At 50.7% G+C, this 20,041-nt stretch overlaps 1 protein-coding gene across 1 annotated transcript in view; it reads right to left on the bottom strand.

Moving 5' to 3' along the window:
• The window catches only part of VANGL1 (VANGL planar cell polarity protein 1), a 50,783-nt gene that overhangs the window by 4,807 nt on the left and 25,935 nt on the right, over positions 1-20,041 (bottom strand). The window contains exons 5-7 of the mRNA XM_034654155.1: positions 6,197-6,330; positions 4,456-4,588; positions 3,349-3,583 (exon numbers count right to left, since the gene is read on the bottom strand). Coding sequence (XP_034510046.1) covers positions 3,349-3,583; positions 4,456-4,588; positions 6,197-6,330 — 502 coding nt within the window. The remainder of the gene's footprint in view (positions 1-3,348; positions 3,584-4,455; positions 4,589-6,196; positions 6,331-20,041) is intronic.

Below are 20,041 nucleotides of genomic sequence, written 5' to 3'. Positions count from 1 at the left end.
GCTGTGTGACCTTGGACAAGTCATTTGCCTTCCCAGTAAGTGAGGACAGTATAACAGCTCCTCACAGGGCCGCAGCGAGGATGACATGGCTGCCTCTAACTGTCTAATGGCACAAGGTAAGCCCAACCAGTGTGGCAGTGGTGGTTTCCTGTGGGGTCAAGTGGGCACAGGGCAGGTCCAACAGATGCTGGAGTCCTCGTTCCCATCCCTCTCACGAGTCCCCTGCCCCAGGAGTGCTTAGCTCGTGGGAGGTCTTGGACCCCCACCCACCCACCGGCGTCCACATGTCCACACTGTTCCCCCTGGGCCTTCAATTCTCCTCAGACCACCCCCCGAAACACACCGCCTCCAAGTGCTTATAATCACCGGCCTGACACCCATGTGACATTTCCTTCCCTAATGATCGCTGTGGACTTGCGTGTCTGTGTCCCACACTGGTCTCTAGCCCCCTGGAGGGCAGGAACTTTTTTTTAAATCTGAATTTCCAATGTGCCTGGACATAAGAGGATCTCAATGGCATGTGTATTAAATCAATAAATACTCTGATTTAGCTGTAAGAAAAGAGAAGAAAGAGGGAGCCAGTAATTCAGACAGGATATACTGGGATCTGTCACTCTGGCCCTAGACACAGGTCAAGGGCAGTTTCTACGTGGTATCCCCTTCCATCCACACCTCATTGCTGCTGACAACTACATCATTTCTGATCCGTAAGCATATATTCTAAGGCAGGAAGAAAAGCCAGGCCTAAACACATATAAACACATATAAAAACAGCTCTTATGAATCATAAGAAAAAGAAACAACTCAGCAATGAGAGAACTGAAATTAATAAGATAATTTATAGGATAATCAATATCAATAGAAAATTAACATAACAAAAAGATAGTCTACCACATTAATAATTCATGAAATATGAATTCAAATAACAGATTTTTTTTTTTGCCCCTTATGTGGGCCATGAGTAAAAAGAAAGATAACACCCAATACGCCAAGTGTGTGGGGGAAATAAACAGAATCGTATCCCAGAGGCAAAAGTGTAAAACAGTAACATCCTTTGGAAGGACAATTTGGCAGGATTTATACCTTTGATCTAGCTGTTCCTCTACCAGAAATTTCTCCTTTGGAAGTACTTGCACAGATGCACAAAGACGTATGTGAAAAACATACTCGCTGCAACACTGTTTAGACCAGGGGCTGGCAAACTTTTCTCTAACATAAATATTTTCAGCTTCACAAGCCACAGTCTGTCACGACTGCTCAACTCAGCCTGTGTAGAGAAAGCAGCCATAGATGACATGGAAATAAAAGGGTGTGGTTGTGTTCCAATAAAACTTGATTAACAAAAACAGCCAAGCCCTGGTTTAAACTACGGAAAGATGTTAATCCAAATGTGGTCCTAAGCATCGGTTACACAAATCGTGGTATTCAGGGGGATGGGTTGGAGCTATTAAAGAGAACGAATTAGATCTGTGTGACAGAGATCGGGAAGCACTCACAGAGAAAAACAGTGCAGAGATAGTTTTAAAGTGAAGGAAGCAAGTTTCCAAGTTCTGTGTGTGTGTGTGTGTGTGTGGTATGAACTCCCATTTGTGGTTTGCTTTTTTTTTCCACTTCAGCTTTAAACACACACACGCCTCTGAAAACATACACACCAACTCCTTATCACCAAGAACGGTTTAGGGGAGGAGGAGAATGGAAACTTCCTTTCCACATTATATTTTCCTTTTCCTTTTCTGTTTTTTGTTTAAAGATTCATTTATTTATTTGAGAGGGAGAGAGAGAGCACGTGCATGAGCATGGGGGAGAGGGGTGGAGGCAGAGAGAGAATCCCAAGCACACTGTGCTGTGTGGAGCCTGACACGGGGCTCGATCCCATGACCCCGAGAACACGACCTGAGCCAAAAGCAAGAGTCAGATGCTTAACCGACTGAGCCACCCTGGCATCCCCATTATATTTTTCTTAAATGCCTGGATTTCTACACAAAGAAAGATTACCAATTATTTTTAATTCAGAAAAGCATACTTTTTTTAAATGAAAATGAAAGCAACCAGGAGACTAAAAGATCTTGAAGAAAGGAAAACAACACTTCTGTTCTACGTGGTACAGGCTATCACTTCGCACATACAGACAGACTGTACTCATGGACAACACGCTGCTCATACTTTTTTGCGTCCTCTTTTTGTAACTTAATATTCTAATGAAGATTCTTCTATGTTTAATAGGTGATATACCATAATTTGTAAACCACTGTTCTGTTTTTAAGTTACGTCCAGTTTGGAGTTATTCCAGATTACTCTGCAAAAACCACCTTTGTTATATCTGTGCATGTACCGGATTGTGGGGAGTACTTATTCTAGGAGAGGGATTAATGAGTCAAAGCATATGGAAACCCTTACGGATTCTCACTGAATATTTCTGTACTGCTTTCCTGAGGGTTGTTACTGGTGACGACACAACCATATGTCGTACACGTACAGGACAACGCATGAACATGAGTCCTTATCACAAAAGCCACTCCACGTGCACTACAGGTCAAGCTCATTTACTCTCTACCACGTGACGGACACGTCACGCTGCCATCCTGAATATGATGTTCACGCCACAACCCTATCAGGCAGATGCTTCTACTATCCCCATCTTATCAGAGAGGAAACAAATGTAGAGTGACTTCGACAACGTCACAACCCCATCAGTTGGCGGAGCCAGGCTTTGAACCCCCCCCGTCTGATGACAGGTGATTTGCTAACCCTTACTCTAGTCTGCTGCCTCGGTCCCACCCCTCTCTTCGCTGCCTGGCTGTTTCCCGCAACATCCCTAAATGTGCGCTCCTATTGGAATTCAAGAGACCATTCAAGTAAAAGTAACTCCACGACGTCCAAAATGCCCAACAGAGCGATGGCACCCTTTCCACCACCAAGTATAGCCATTTATTTAGCCCTTCCCATTCGACAGGCACCGTTTTAAGCACGTCACATAACTATCTCTTTTTGTTCCCACAACAACCCAATGAGGTAGGTATTACAACCCAGCCCCAATTTACAGGGTTAGGAAACTGAGACAGAGAGCCCTTAAATGACCTGCCCAAGGTAAGCAGCTCGTTGCGGGCGGAGCCAGGTCGGAAGGCGTCTGCGCGCCCCTAGCCGCTACCTCTATGTCTCTCGCTGAAAAGTCTTTCCTCTGCTTGAATCTGCAGGCTGTCAAAAGGCCGTTTAAAAAAACTGCACCAAAATACTACAGAGTATGTGGGGACCGGTAAGCCTCATGAGTCGGGGCTCGCAAGGGGCCTTTGATTCCACCGCTCCGGGGCATGCCGCGAACAGGACGTGCCAGCTCGTGCCAAGCCGCACCTTGGGGGTCATGCTGTTGGTGATGCAGAAGGCCAGGTGCCGCAGGATGCTTTCCATGCTGTGGTAGTGCTGCTGCCGAGTGGCCCGCAGGTACTTCTGCAGAGCCCGGGCCATGGACGGGAAGATGGCCTGGGCCGCCTCCCGTGGGTCCATCACCTCGCCTGGGGCCTTCTGCTGCTCTTCGGCCTGCAGACGCTGGATGTGGATGAAGGCCTCCTCTACCGCAACCACCAGCCTGGGGAGGGGATGGGGGCAACGAGACGGTCATCAGGATGGTGCCTGCTGCAAGGCTGGACAACGGAGTGGTCACCCAGGGCCCGGAAGGCCTCCCGGCCACCTCTGTGCCCGAGCCTGCCGCCAGCTCACCCAAGGCTCACCTCCGTAGCAGTCACTCCAGATGGTGGAGAGGGGAGGAAGGGAGAAAGGAGGTAGGGGGCGACAGGGGTGAGAGGGAACGAGCCCTGGGACTAGGAGATGGACTACCGTCCTCAATTCCACCACTGAGGAGCTTGAAGGACTCACTTCAGTCCTTCCATCTCTACCATGAAGGGTTAGATAAAAAGAGCTCGAAGATTTCTCAAAATCTGGCCACAAAGGGCTCTTCACGCCCTGAGAGTGGCTGGTGATAGGGAAGAGGCCTTGCCAGAGCTGTATCCCCCTTGATTCCGCCACCCACACCAGCAGCCCCTGGGAAAAAGGAAGGAAGAGGTCCAGCACTGTCCACTTCAGTTAACACGATCAGAACCTGAGAGCCAGCAAGGGCCTGGGGGTGGACTGGGGAGTCCCTCAAAGCGTGGGCGGTAGGCCAACAGCTTTAGCATCAGCTGGGAAGTTGGAAGACACGCAAATTCTGAGGCCCAACTCCAGCCCCACTGAACAGTGAGTAAGTCACTTTGGCAGGTGGGGCCCAGAACCTCAGATCTGTGCTTTAATAAGCCTTCTGGTCACGCTGGTGCATGTGAAACAATGGGTCAAGATACACTCCTAAAGCTTGAGTGGCTCACGTTTATACACTGAGATTTCATTCTAGCAGTAAAAAAAAAGAAAAAAAGAAAAAGTCTGCTATGACAGGGTGTTAGTGTCGGGGGGCGGGCGGGGGCCACAGACCTTGCTCTCCGTTTCTTCACGCGCCGCTCGTGCTCTGCCTCTTCATAATACAACTCGTTGTGGCTTGAGTCTCTGCGCCGAGCAGCTGCAGCGATCATGGCCCGGGACTGACCAGTGGCATTGTTACTGGGGCCTTCAGGGAAAGACAGTGGAGGAAGAACAGTTTTAATGCCATGGGGCTGCAAAACAGAGCAGGAAACGAGTACCATGGTCTGTCAATACCGTCCACCCACCCGCTGAGAAGCACATCCACAGATCTCAAAAGAAACTTCCAGAAGGGTGAACACTACTCCTGCCTCACATTCCCTATGCTCATGAGAGGAAGGAAATCTCCCCCAAACCCAATCTGATAAGTGGAAATGGAAAAAAGAGCTCAGAAGGAGATGAAGAATGTCGGACAATGAAAATGTTGGCCAAAAATAACACACAAGAGAATGCTGAAGATGTTACTCACCATCTGTTACATAAAGTTTCAGTTTGGCCATAAGACTAGCTGGAGCATCACATTTCAGCAATAAGACAATGAGAGAGAATGAGAGGGATGGGGAGGAGGAGGACAGAGAAAAAAAGAAAGTCAAGGGACATGGAGACACAGATTACGCGCAGGACTACAAGCCATGCTGGAATGTCACGGTAGTCACAACGTTTAATAAAAAGAAACAAAAAACAAAACAAAACAAAAACGACCCGAGGACTTGCAATATGGCCCGTTTGTGAATACAGACTTAGAACTCCCCACCCCGCTCCCCTGACCACAGATCGCCTTCACTTTTCAGAAGGACAAGGCAGATCACATGTTTTCTTCTCTATCAACTACTTGGTTAATGACTTGGTTTCGCTAGTGGGAATTTTCACTGTTTTCAGATCACAGGTGAAATTTACCAGTCCTCCGGGAATCCCAACTGAGCGCACATCTCATAAAGCCTCACCCCTCCCCGCCGCCCCCGCCAAAATGGGAAGGATATGGCCCCTAAAAATCGACACCATCCATAAATCACTTGATTTGCTAACAATATGATCCTCTTCTATGGTCTACAAAGCTCTTTCCTTGGCTCAAGGCACCAGGCAAGAAATGACACTGGGTCCTGTTTCTTGCACTTAACTATCTGATAGCCTGAAATGCAGCTCTGACGTCCTCAGCCTGGCCTCTGGCCTCCTGCCACCCACTCAGCCCCAGTTCCTAGCCAGGATTGAGAAATCTCTTTAAGTAGCTCACCAGATGCCTGAACTACTGAGAGTTACTGACTTCACGGATCTGGGGAGCTGGGTCTTTGGGTAACTTATCCAAAATTTGAAAAGCAGCTTTCCATAGATGTTCCCAGCAGGAGGCAGGAAAACAGACATCGCTATTGTTTTCAACCAGAAAATCCCAAAATGAATGAACCTCCCACATGTGCAGACTGTAAATCAACATTCTTCTGAAAGTATGTTTGCTGAAAGAAAGAAAGAAAGAAAGAAAGAAAGAAAGAAAGAAAGAAAACGAAAGAAAACGAAAGAAAAGAAAAGAAAAAGAAAGAAAGAAAGAAAGAAAGAAAGAAAGAAAGAAAGAAAGAAAAGGAAGAGAAGAGGAAGGAAAAGAAAAGAGAAGAAAAGAAAAAAATTGTTCTGAACCGAGAATGTACGATAAAGATGGACACTGAGGGGAGGAAGAACCAAATGGACCATAAAGTTGAAGCTAAAGAGTTGCCCAAACTGTACCCCCCACACCCACCAACCAGAGACACCATTTCAAGGCACGTACCGTCTACATTGTAGACTTTCAGCCCGGCCATGTGCTTGGCTGCTCGGAATTTGGAGGCTGTTAGGAGATTGGGGTTATAGATGGTGAAATCTTTATAGTAATTTTCCAGAACCACCAATGCTGCTCGCTGGATACTGAGAAAAGAGGGCAAAATTAATGCAATGCTTTTTCTTTGAAGAAGCAGGTCCTAATTGACAAAAAAATCCTCTTTTGGAGTCAGGTAGGACAGCAGAGCACCATGGGAAACCTCCCATTACGGCAGGCCCCTGGATTTTATCACACCATTTGTCTCGAGGATGAGAATTTAAAGGTGAGACTGAGTGCAGTCGTCAAGTGGCTTCTCGGCCTTCTCCCAGGCTGTGTCGTGAGCCACACCCCATCTAGCCAATAGTTGAGGAAGGAATCAGTTATAACTCAGATTTGTTTAGGCTGCACAGAACTTTCCTATTCTTCCCAGTTTACGAAAGAGGAAACCGAGGCTCCCCGTATGGTCGAGAGACTTAGCGATGGTGGCAGGACTCACAGGTGACAGAACAAAGTGTAGATTCAGGTTCTCAGGTCCCAGGGAGGGTCTCCCCCAAGGCCTCACAGCCCCCACTGTAGGGAAGGCTGGGATTTGAGTTCTTCATGGATCAGAATGACTAAAAGAAGCTGGCTGCAGACAACAGTGACTCTGACCCCTCCTCCTCTGGGTTCTGTCCTCTTGGCCCCAGGCCAGCTGGAGCTCCCTCTTGCAGAGAAAGCAAGACCCCTTCCTGAGCCCTCAGCTGAGACTTTGATCTTTCTTGGTCTGTGAGGCCTTCTGTCCCTTGGACTACAGGGGTGTACAGAGGGGACTCTCTCTGCTCTAACGTCCTGCAACCTCTACTCTGTCACCTGTTTGGCACCTCGGACAGCAGCAAGGGAGCAAAGAAGAGGTAACACCAGCAGGTGGGAGGATGGGGGAGGGCGGGCGCCCATACTCCCGACCGGCGGCAAAAGAACTTGCTCTTGGCCATGGGTCCAGCCCACTCACCAATTCAAAAAGAAACCTGTACTCATGCAGTATGGGTTTTCATGGACCATCTTGTCTGACTTCCACAATCATTCAAGGCAAGACAACTGAGGTTCAAAAATCTCTGACCAGCACACGGCATACGTGTACCAAACAGGAGAGCTAGAACTCCAATCTGAAGTTACAGGCCTCCAACCCGTGCCCTTTCCCTGTGACATGTGGCCTCTGTGGGACAGGGTACATACTGACACCGACCCCACAAATTTCTTTTTATCTTGTCCTTTACATTTTCCTTCCTGGCCCCTGCTAAGTGGGTGTGGTGACAAGGATTCCTTACAACCTGGGCACCAGGACAGGGCTGCCTTCTGCACCAGGATGACCACTTTAACTCTCCACGTGGCTCAGGGATGCTCTCTTCACACCAAGACAACGCAGCCTCTAACCCATCAGCTGGACACTCTGTTGACCCACCGCTCAGCTCCCCTTGTTTAGCAAGAAGTAACAACGATCTAGAAGTCAATCCACTAACCTCCTTGAGAGCAGAGTCATGGCAAAGCTTTCTCACTTCTATCCTGACAGTGCCTCGATCTGTGCTCAGTTGCTGTTCGGGGTTGACCTCACTACATACACTCATGGGAGGCGGGGAGGCGGGGATCTGGCGAGACTCGCCCTGGTTAATGGAAGTGGAAGAGTCCTAAGAACAAACCCACATTTTGAAAGCCTTCGTCCTTCAGTTACTCAGTTGTTCATGGTCACTCCCACACCGGCGCACCCCTTCTGCCCAGCCCCGGGAGTGCGAAGACATGACGCAAGGAGCTGCTCCTTAGCCAGGCACACACAGAACCTAGGCAGCTAGCTGGAATACACGTGGGCTGTGGGAGCGTCGAGAAGAGCTTTGGAACGCCCAGATTCAGGGGGGTGCAAGAGCAGCCCCCCCACCCCAAGCAAGGGAAGTGGTCCCTGAGTGGAGGTTTTGTGGCACAGGTCTTTGTGCCGAAGTCCCGCCCGCTCCCGTGCAAGTCTCCCCAGTGGCTTCCAGCTCAGCACGGCCCAGTCTCCTCCTTGACCTCTGACTGCTATCTTCCAAAGTGGGGCAAGCATTTCTTCACCGCCACCCCCTTCCATTCAGAGACTCTCCAGGGCCTGAGGACACGTGTGCACACACAAAAACTTGCCCTCGTAAGCATCCATCCCACCTCCCTCCCTGTGCTTCTCTGGAGGCTCTGGGCCTGGTGAGACGAGACGCCCCTCCACACTGAAATGTCCCAGTTCATGCACAACAGACATGCTGGGGTGCAAATATTCCCTCCCACGCTCCCATATGGACATGAAAACATCTCTAGGCTCCTGGATTCCAGGTTCTTCTCAGGCCCATCTTCAAAGCAAACCCTTTTGTGGTCGCTGGGTTTGGCTCTTCGGTTCAGCCAGGCCGCAAAGAGGAGCCCAGGGGATCCCACTAACTCAGCCAGGGCCTGCTAGGCGGGTGAGGGAAAGCTGGATGGGAGCCTGGTGGCCCTATTTCCCAACCTCTCCACCCCAAAACCACAGACAATGCACTGTGCTGCGCGGAGAAGGGGTGTCTGCCCCTGCCCAGCTCTGGCAGTCCTTCCCTTGCCGGGGTGCACACCCCGTACCCTGCCCCCTTCAGCACAGGGCTGCAGGCAGATGCTCTCCACACTGGGGCAAATCCACAATCCCCCTCGAAGCCCGCTCGCACCAAAGGTGGCTCCAGGGAATGCTCAGGGATGGGGCAGGGAAGATGGGGCAGGAGCTGCCAATGTGACATGTGTGGGTCTCACAGCCTTCGAGAGCCTTCGCTCAGGGGAACTGAACAAGGGGGAAAAGTCGGGCAGCGTGGGCTTCTTCCAGCACCGTCATCTCCACAGAGGCACCTGAATTTCCCAGAAGCAGCCATGGTCACCCAGCCAGCACCCCCGGGCTGACAAGCTAACCCAGGAGCTGAGGGACTCTCCCGGAAAGCTCAGAAATGCCTCTAAGAGGGCTGTACGACCTCAACTACGGGAAACTGTCCGTGCAACACCCAACAGATCTAGCAACGTCAGTACAAGAAGGTCCACGCGACAGAAAACAACACATAACCGAAATACCCAACTTAAAAAAAAACATGGTTGTGAAATCTGGATTAAAATCCAATATGCCTTTTCTCATGTTTTTAAAGAGAATAAGCTATACATGACTTAAGCCTTGTTGATGATTCAGGATGAATGTTTCACGCATTAATTATGAGCTGTGCCACGTAGGCAGCCCAGTGAGGATGTCAGCCCCCACGGGAGACAGAGGCCACTTGTCCCCATGCCCCATGCTGCAGGGCAGTCTGAGCACTCGGCTGTTTCTTCATATCCTTTCCTCATACCCCCTGACTATGGCCATCAGAGTCCTTCCCAGGGGCCGTCGACCTACCTGCCTCTGGCCATCATCTTTCTGTTCTCATATACCCTCAGCTCGGGTATAAACAGGGAAAAGGGCTTCAAGGAACCCAAGTGAGGAACTCTGCTCCAGCTAAGTGATACCAGTTGTGACATGGGAGTCTGAGGTCTATTTCAATCCAACGCCTAAGGTCTCTTTCATTTCCGTTCTGGATCCTGATTCATGCTGTGGACTGACTGATTTTGTCAGGTACCTGACTGTAGGTTCAAAGTAACATGCCCCTAATACATCATTTGGCTCTCCAGTAAAAGAGCAATTCAGCACTCACTGAAGGGACATCCTGCCAGACACCCGGCATTGGCCTCAGCCATGGCCTACAATGCCAGGATGCAAGGGCACCCTTCTCCTCAGCCAATGTCAACGTTCAGTATCTTCCTGCCTCCATCCTTTGCCATCTTCCAAACGTGGTGTCTTCCAAGGCCAAAGCAGGCCTGATTCCTTTTAGGAAGGCTTTTCTGGCTCTCTGGCCCCCACACATCTGCGCCTAAACGCACAGCATCAACAGCTCCCCCACAGCAGGTGACAGGTCTTCAAGCATGCTACTCTCCCTCTTCCGCAAGGCCATGAAAGTCCCCTGTGCACAAGGGACACCTCCTACGACTTCCCCCAAGTACATAATACTCATTGGCTCAACTTGCTCATGTAGGAAACCCTAAAACTCCAACAGGTGAAGGATCAGTCCTAAGCATGCCTTTCTTAAAACCATGGGGTTTCCAAGGCAAAAAGGGCCTCAGAGAGGGGGAAAAGCAAATCCTTCAATTAGTCCTCGTCTCCAGATCAGATGGACTCTGGGGAAGGAGGGAGGCAAGAAAAAACAAGCTGGTGAGAAACCTGCCATCTCTCTTATCACCGTCCTATTGCGAGAAATAGTAATCTGACTAAACAATCCTTACGTGGAAACCCCATATTATGGGCAGGCTGAGCCTGATGTAGAGATTACAGACGTGGCCCCACCAAAAACCCGCGGCAAGAGGACTCTCCCAGGACAGAGAAAGCCGGGCTCGATACCGCGTTCCGGCGTGCCCTCCCATCTCCCTATCCGGGAAAACACCCCTTCACGGATCACATGCAGTTGTGGAAAACAGCATGGCAATACGCGGAGCTGTCACAGAACTTTGCACAGACACAACTCCCAGATACGCACATGAACGGCAACACGGACGAGGCAATATTTAGGGTCAGAAGAAGCTGATGTTATTGCCCGTGTGAAAGCAAACCCCTCAGCTCTGCCCGGCCCGGGCTGATCCCAACTTGAACTTGTGGAAAAGACAGGCCAGCCACGGATCAGCACACATGTAAAGCAATTCAACAGCCACTTTTAAATGTCAAACTCACCACCGACCATGCTGCCTGACTGGCCTACTCTCCTTTCAGGACAAAAACGGTGGAACGAGAAGGGTTGTGGCCTTTTGTGTCTTACCAACCACAAAAACATTTCCAGTGTTGTTGACAACTGTCACACAGCCACCATGGCAACAGAGACGAGGGGCTCGCGCTACAGCAGAGAGAAGCAGCTCCAAACAGAGTTGACATCTGAGTTCATAAAAACCTGAAAGACATGTTCTTGAAAGATGAATTCTGAAAACCAAAACCCAAACCGAACGAATGTCTTCATAGCCATGCTTCCTGCTGTCCCGTGCGTATCTGTTGTGGGAGAAAGTACGTACAGAGCAAATGGCCCCAGGCTTTGGCCCCGGACAGCATGACTCTTAGCTCTATCATTTATTCTTTGACCTTGAAAAAATTAATTCAGTTCTCTAAACCTCTGATTCCTTGTCCGTAGGATGGGAAGAACAATACAGAAAGCCCCACTACAAACGTAAGTGGGCTCCAAAACACGGAACTCCATAAAATGTATTACTGAAAGGTCAACAAAATGACCGAGGCCGGTGCGGGTTGCTGGTCAGAAATTCCAGGGACAGATGGTGAGATCCAGAGATGCCAGGTGCTGGCTGGAGCCTGGTATCACCTGTGGCAGTGAACTCCGGAGCTGAAATATCAATGGGGGCAAATCCAAATTCTATGACTTTCTGAGACTTCAGAGCCAGCTGGCTTTGAGGTTGGGGAAAATACCGGAGCCTTGGGAGCCCACCCTCTACTTTCTTGGTCCTAAGGAGGAGTTGCTTGCCTGGTTCAGGTGTGCATTAAAGATTAAATGAGACACTATATTCCCCCAAGTACCTGACCCAAAGCAAATGGTGCATATATGGCAGTACCATGAGCTTCCATGTCCGTGTATGCTGGGGGAGGCCCTTCTGTCCCCAAGTGCCCCTGCTCTGTCCTCCCCACCAAGTGCCCACCATGAGGGCACTGCCACAGGAAATGAGCCACGACAGATCCCCTCCACACTGCTTTCTTAGTGACTTAGACCCTACGGTGATGCCACCCTCTGCTTTTAGGTGGCATTTCCTGCCAACTCTCACCCCCTTAAAAATCAGGCCTGGTAAAAAAGGTCCAGCCTCAGAGTCAGAAGGCCTAGATCCCAGATCTGCTCCTGTGTAGCCCTGTCGAAGTCATTGCCCTCTCTGGGCCTGTTTCTTGGTCCACGATGGACAGAGAGCACCTACTGTTGTGGCAGACGTCGGGAAGAGCAAACGAAATAATGCCAGGGAACGCGTTTATAAACTACACAGCAACAGATAACTACAAACTGTCCTATTACTAAGGCGCACGAGCACTTGGCAGCAAGGGATGAGGCTGGCTGGTGGCTGGATTCTTCACACAGTCTCTAGGCATAAAAGCATGACTTCAACTCCACTTACACTGAATCACAAAATTTTACTCTTCACAGCACGAAGAGAACCTTAGTGCTCACCCAAGCAGAGACACAAGAAGCAAAGACACCAGAGTCCAGCTAGGCCAAACTCCCAATCCACGTATGAATTTTCCTTATAACATCCCAGACAGCAACCGGCCTCTCCATGAAAAGAAAATTCACTCTCACTTGGCCCTGAAATGACCCTTCTCTAAGTTCTACTCAGTGGTCCACCCACTGCTTTCTTCTGGACCCAAATCCCCCTTTCCTGTGAAAGTTCATCAAATACTTGAAGGAAACAATTGTGGCCATAAACGTCCCCATTTTTCATTCTCTTACTGTGCAAATAAGGGCACTGAGGCCTAGAAAAGCATGAGTACACACACATACATGCATGTATACATACACGTGCACTCGTAAAGTGCCGATTTCATTCACTTTTCCCTGGGTTTGGTTGTGGCCTCTGCAATTAACACATGCTAGTAATGGGCGCCGGGGTGGCTCAGTCAGTTAAGCATCCGACTCTTGATTTCAGCTCAGGTTATGATCTCAGGGTCATGAGATCAAGCCCCACATTGTACTCCACGTTCGGCGTGGAGTCTGCTTGTCCCTCTCCCTCTGCTCCTCTCCCTGCTCTCTCTCGCTCTCTCAAATAAATAAATCTTTTAAAAAATACTTATTAAGGGGCGCCTGGGTGGCATAGCGGTTAAGCGTCTGCCTTCGGCTCAGGGCGTGATCCCGGCGTTATGGGATCGAGCCCCACATCAGGCTCCTGTCCACACCCTCCGTCTCTGTCCCACCCTCCCTCCTCACCTGCTCCCACTCCCCCTGCTTGTGTTCCCTCTCTCGCTGGCTGTCTCTATCTCTGTTGAATAAATAAATAAAAAATCTTTAAAAAAATAAAATAAAATAAAATAAAATAAAATAAAAAATACTATTAAAACCAGAAACATTCAGGCTTCAGCGCTCAGTCAGTCTGAGACCCTCACACTTCACATCTTTACTGTCTCCCAGGGCAGTGAGAAAGGCCCTGCCGGACAGGGCGGGGTGGGGCAGCCTCATTCAGGTTTTAGCCACGTCTTTTGAAATATTCACTTGCCCTCTTTAGCTCTGTCAACAAAAAACAGCCTTCTTCATGCGTGAAAACGTGGAAGCTTCTCTTACGTGTTAATGCCCCACGTAAATGCCAGCCACCACGATCCTGATCACGTCCGTGTGTGCTGAGGGGAAAGGACTGAAGAGGCAGAGTTCTAGGCACAGTAAAATCTGCAAAGGCCTGCTTTCAGGTCAACTACTCATTACGCTGTGAGCCACCTAAGGATGCTGACACCCAAAAATTTTAATAACCCGTCTTTCCAACGCCATTCACAGGCCAGTATGAATGAAGATCACCCGCTAAATCCCAAGGACTCGGAGACAGATGTGAACAGAACCTCAAGAGGCTTAAGCTTCCGTCGGTGTGGTGACCCCTGGGCTGGGACAGAACACGTGACCGGGGTGGGGGTGGGGGCCTCAGGGGAAGATCTGAGGAGGCGAAGCTGAGTTTCTGAGTTAAGTCTTAAATGATGAATGATGGCCAGGCTATGTGGACACGGGCTATAAAGCCACTTCCAGGCAGAGGAAGCACTGTGGGCAGAAGCAGGCCGGTGTGAAAGAATCCTCCTAAACACCTTCAGTAAGAGTGACAGGGCCACACTGTTGAGTCACAGAACGGCCATGAGAATCTGTGGTAGTGGGGTGAAGAGCGTCTCCCCAAATCCACATGTGTACCCAAGACTGCAGAATGCGATCTTCGCAGATGTGATTACAGTAAGTGAAGGTCATGCCGGTGTCCTTATAAAGAAAGGGAGACACAGGCAGAGAACACCCTGTGACGACAGGGCAGAGACTGCAGTGACGTGGTCACAAACCAAGGCGCACTGAGGATCCCGGCAACCACAGAAAGCTAGGAGGACAAGGAAGGATTCTTCCCTAGACCCTCCAGAGGGCGCATGGCCCTGCCACTACCCACATTTTAGACTCCTAGCTTTCAAAACTGAGAGAGAACACTGTCATTGTTCTTTTTAAAAAATATTTTATTTATTTGAGAGAAAGAGAGATTGACAGAACGAGTGGGAGGAGGGGCCGAGGGAGAAGCAGACTCCCCGCTAAGCAGGGAGCCCAATGTGGGACTTGATCCCAGGACCCCGGGATCATGACCTGAGCCGAAGACAGGCGCTTAACCCACTGAACCACCCAGGCCTCGAGAGAACAGTGTTTTAAGCCGCCCAGTTTACGGTCCTCTGCTACCACAGCTTTAGGAAACGGACATATGTGTATTTAGGGCAAGAAGGATGCAGGCAGGTAAAGAGGGAGAGGATGGCAAAGTGAGCAGGTGAGGAGGGAGGGTGGGACAGAGACGGAGGGTGTGGGCAGGAGACAGGGCAAGCTGGCCGTGAAGACCCAAAGGACTTTGGGAACAGTAAAGGCTGCCTGGGTACCAAGGCCTCCCTCTCTCCTGCTCTTCACGGCCTGCCTGCTCTGGTAACTGCATGTTAGGCCTGAAGCCAGGGTCTCTGAGAAAACGAAAATGGTTCAGCTTTTTGTGAAAACTCCCGATGTGGGCAAGCCAGCTGACGGACCGAGTTTTATCTGACTGACCTCTCCCTGACGAGCCAGCATGACCGCAACCCGGATGTGTGGGCCTCACTGTCCCCAGGACGGAGAGACCAAGTGACTTCGGGGTGACCAGGAGTCTGGACGATTTGCAGCAGCGTTCCTGGGAGTCCCAGGGACGCGAATAGAATCCACCCCTGAACGCCGCTGCTACTCAGCCAGGAGCCTGGCACACGAGTGTTTACATCTCCCGGCCCTCCTGCCTTTTAATTAAAACGTTTCTCTAGCAACTGCCTTTGGGGTGTGGCTTCCATGAGTCCCACACAGATAACAGGCAATGGCCACCTTGGAACTTGAGGGCAGGGAGGGCCAAAAACAAGGAATGGCTTGTGTCTCCTGACAGATCTGGATTAGACAGTAGAAAGATCTGGGGGTGGGGGGTGGGGAGGCTGGATTTCGGGGACTCCGTCACAGTGGGCCGGGACAGACACACACTGCCGAGATCTTGGGACGTGAGGCAGACTGCCCACCCCGACGGAGGACACACAGAGCTGGGGCCCCGACCTGCGGGGGAGGCCTATGGAGGCCCTTCTCTAGGCCGCATGGATTCCCAGTGGGGCCCAGCCTGTGGGCTCCCCAGCTGCACGGAAGCTGCAACGCGACCTAGTTCTTGAACCAATGTTCTCAGGCTGCAAAGTGTCCCTGGCCCAGGCACCAAATACGGGGCTGCAGACAAGCTACACGGTATCCTCATCAGGCGACAGAAGCCGGGAATATCGACTCTCGCAGCTCAAAGGAGGCAGAAGCCGCAGGAGTTGGTCACCGTGGAATGGCCTCGAAAGCGCAGTCTGGGGGAGCACTGGAGTGCCGCCCCATGCACTTTACTGTCCCCAGTGAAGGATAACGCTGGAAAATACCCTCTCTAATGTCAGTCAGACCCACTGAGAACATGTCCAGAGGAGACCGCTCTCTGGCCCGGGGAGTCTAGGAGGCCAAGAAGGAGCTAACGGCTACATGCACGGGCCTGGTTCTTCTGGGCTCAGGGACTAAACAACAGAAAGCTGTCCCGCATGTCATCCTTTCTGGCCAAAACGCCACTATCCACCGGGCGGCTCTGAGTGTGGTGAAGACCCTGAGGCAGCCTCCTTCGGAGCAGATGATTCCGTCATGGCCGGCTGTCCACCTGACGGCCTTTCCCACTGCAGAGAGATGCTGGCAAACGTGTGAGACACACTTCTCTGGAAGCGACGGCTTTGGCTATTGCCACAGTCAGTCCGAGTGCCCGCAGCCGCGCTTCCAGGCCCGGGCCCAGACGCCACCGTGCGGCCACCACCCCGTACCGTCCAACTCGGGCTGCCCCTGCCCTGCCTGGGATGGAAACGCAGCTTTCTCGAGACTTCCAATGACTGTGCTGAACCACACCAGATAAACATCAAAGACAACCGCCTGCTTAGGGCTCTCTAAGACCGAGACTGAGATAGGAACTAAGGTACCCCACACCCACCTGGGAGGCCTGACTGGCATTCTCTCATCCGGCCTCACATTTCTCACCGGCAGTACCTCTGGTCTTGGGAAGAACCACAGGAGCACAGCATGAAAGGTCTGGAGTCTGAGGGCAGCCAGCCTGGCCAAAGAGCAGAGCTGGGCAGTGGCTCTGCAGGACAGGGAGAGCAGACCCCCGTCCGTGTGCACTGAGATTAGCACAGCGCACACCACATCAAATCACACCCATCCTTCTGCGGGGAGACAGCGGAAGGCCAGGCCCTGTCTGCAGTGTGAGTCCTGCAGGAAAGGAACAGCACGCCACCCAGGGTGCGGGGTCCACCACCCAGCCACTTGTGGCCGCGTGGGAAGGCCATCCACACCAGCTCTGCATCCACGAGCTCTCTGGCCCTCAGTGGCTGCACTCTGTGAGGCGTGGCTCCCCTCGGCCTTGGAGCAAGCCTTACGGGCAGACGCTGTGCGAGGGAAGGCTTCCCAGCTGCGGCGGGTGCCAGGAGGCAGCTGTGCAAACACAGGGCTGCAGTGTCCAGCACCTTCCGCGCTCATTACAGCCACTTTGAACAGGCACCACAGGGCCAAACCACAAACGGCAGCTCTGTGCCCGCCCTCAAAATTCTCCCACAGCAAAGCAGACCTGTGCAGAAACCTTTCCACTCTACCCTTCAGCTCTTTTTCGTTTTTGTCCTTTGCTTTTTAAGGGGGTGGGAGTGAAGACTGAACAAGGTCTTTACTGAAAAGCAGTTAAACAAAACATGAGTTTCTAAAAATGAAATTGTGTATGAAACCATGATCGTAAGTGATATGAACCAAAACCACTGGTGGTCATTTAAAAACACTCTCCGGGGCGCCTGGGTGGCACAGCGGTTAAGCGTCTGCCTTCGGCTCAGGGCGTGATCCCGGCGTTATGGGATCGAGCCCCACATCAGGCTCTTCGCTATGAGCGTGCTTCTTCCTCTCCCACTCCCCCTGCTTGTGTTCCCTCTCTCGCTGGCTGTGTCTATCTCTGTCAAATAAATAAATAAAATCTTTAAAAAAAAAAAATAAAATAAAAAATAAAAACACTCTCCAACTTCACAGCCAATGGCGCTGGGTCCTCCCCAAACCGTTGATGCTAGTTCTTGAACGTGGGAGGGAGGGCCCACAGCCCAGCGCGACAGTCCAATCTGATCAGCGGTGTAATCCCTGGCTTGGCTATCACTTGACCCAGAATAACAGACGTAAGATTTCAAGGGGAGCTGGATCTACCCTGGAATTACTGGAGTAACCTTAATCTCCCCAGGAGACACTCCGTTTCTCACTTCTAACTAGAAAACCGAAGGACATTCGAGAGAAGCCAGGCTCCCACTCAAGCCGGGAGGATGCAAGCGTGAGCTGGAGAAGGGATAATATGAGCTCTGTTTCATCAGGGTTGAACCGTGCTCACTGATCCCACGGTTTCCTGGGGCTCTGGGGTCAAGGGTCATCAGTGTGTACTGTTCCTGTCTTAGCTTGGGCTGCCATAACAAAATACCATAGACTGAGTGGCTGAAACAACAAAAACTTATTTTCTTACACTTTTGAAGCCTAGAAGTCCAAGATCAAGTTTTGGTTGATTCAGTTTCTGGTGAGAGCCCTGCTGCTGGCTTGCAGATGACGACCTTCTCATGATATCCACACGTGGCCTTTCCTTGGTCCACAGGCACAGGGGGAGAGACAGAGTGTCTGCAAGCCCTCTGGTGTCTCTTCTCACAAGGACACGGATTTTATCACATCTATGACCTCACGAAACCTTAATTACTTCCTCGGATACCCCATCTCCAAAGACAGCCACATGGGGTTTAGAGCTTCAACCTATGAATTTTGGGTGACCACAATTCAGTCCATAACATTCCATCCCTGGCCCCTAAAATTCATGTCCTTTTCCTGCGCAAAATAGACCAATGCCGTCCTAACAGCCCTGAAGGTCTTGACTCATTCCAGCACCAGCTCTAAGTGCAAAGCCTCATCTAAGTGCCAAGACTCAAGGTATAACCCACACTGCGGTAAGACCCCTCTCCAGCTGTGAACCTGTGTTACCAGACAACTTTCCAATATAACCACGAGACAGGCATAGGATAGGCATTCCCATTCCAAAAGGGAGAAAGTGGAAGGAAAGGAGTAATGGGCCCCGAACAAGTCCAAAACCTAGCAAGGCCAGTCTCATTAGATCTTAAGATCTTGATCTTAAGGATAATCCTCTTCAGTTCAATGCTGTGTCCTCAGGGCTCTGCGGGTGGCCCTGTCTAGGCAGCTCTTAGCCGTGGCCGCCTGGCCCACCGAAACCAAGGTGGGGGGCCCATCCTCTGAAGCTAATGAGGAAGCAACCTGGCCCCTAGGCCTGTGGTGGGAGGGTGGCCTAATGATCTCTGGATCACCTTTGGGGTCATTCTGCCTTTTTCTTGAAGAATATCGCACGTTCGCAACCTTCCTTCCGCTCCCTCCCCTGCCCCCTGCTTTTGTTTCCTTTAGTCCCAGAAGACAGTGGTGCTGTACTGGTACGAGCCCATCTTCCCATCTTTATTCTTGGCTTCTGCTGGAAGGGCTGATTAAATCCTAATTAAATCAAACAGTTGGCGCCTGGCTGGCTCAGGCAGTGGAATGTGTGACTCTTGATCTTGGGGTCATGAGTTCGAGCCCCACGATAGGTGTGGAGATTACTTAAATAAATAAATACATGCATACATAAATAAACTTTAAAAAAACGTCCAACAGCTGTGTGACCACACCCTTGGTGTTCTCTTCAGTACACAGTCACTGTTTGCAATATGGATAGGCTGAGAAATTTTCCAAATCTTCAAGTATGGATTCCCTTTTGCTTAACAATTCCTTCTGCAACCCATCTCCCTCTTCTCACATTTCGTATTAGCAGTTATGGAGGATGCAAGCTGCATCGTTTGGGTGATGGAGGGACCCAGTGGGTGCATCTTCAACGCTGTCCTTAGAAATTCCTCAGCCAAGGGGCACCTGGGTGGCTCAGCTGGTTAAGCGTCCAGCTCTCGATTTCGGCTCAGGTCATGATCTCAGGGTTGTGAGACTGGGCCCTGTGACTGGCTCACACTGGATATGGAACCTGTTTAAGAGTCTCTCTCCAGGGGCGCCTGGGTGGCACAGCGGTTAAGCGTCTGCCTTCGGCTCAGGGCGTGATCCCGGCGTTCTGGGATCGAGCCCCACATCAGGCTCCTCCGCTATGAGCCTGCTTCTTCCTCTCCCACTCCCCCTGCTTGTGTTCCCTCTCTCGCTGGCTGTCTATCTCTGTCGAATAAATAAATAAAATCTTTAAAAAAAAAAAAAAAAGAGTCTCTCTCCACCTCTGCCTCCGCCCCCCACCCCCACAAACATATAACAATAAAAATAAATACCTCAGCCAAATATCCAGTTCCATCACTTACTCCCAAGTTCCATCTGCCACAGAACACGAGAACATGAACACAGCTCAGCCAAGTTCCTTGCCATTTTATAACAAGGACCATCTTTCCACCATTACCCAATGACCTGTTTCTCATTTCCAACTATGAATGGTGGGGGGGTCAAA

This window comes from Ailuropoda melanoleuca, chromosome 2 (genome assembly GCF_002007445.2).
Source record: "Ailuropoda melanoleuca isolate Jingjing chromosome 2, ASM200744v2, whole genome shotgun sequence".
Classification (NCBI taxonomy): domain Eukaryota; kingdom Metazoa; phylum Chordata; class Mammalia; order Carnivora; family Ursidae; genus Ailuropoda; species Ailuropoda melanoleuca.
This window is presented reverse-complemented; position numbering and strand designations above follow the sequence as displayed.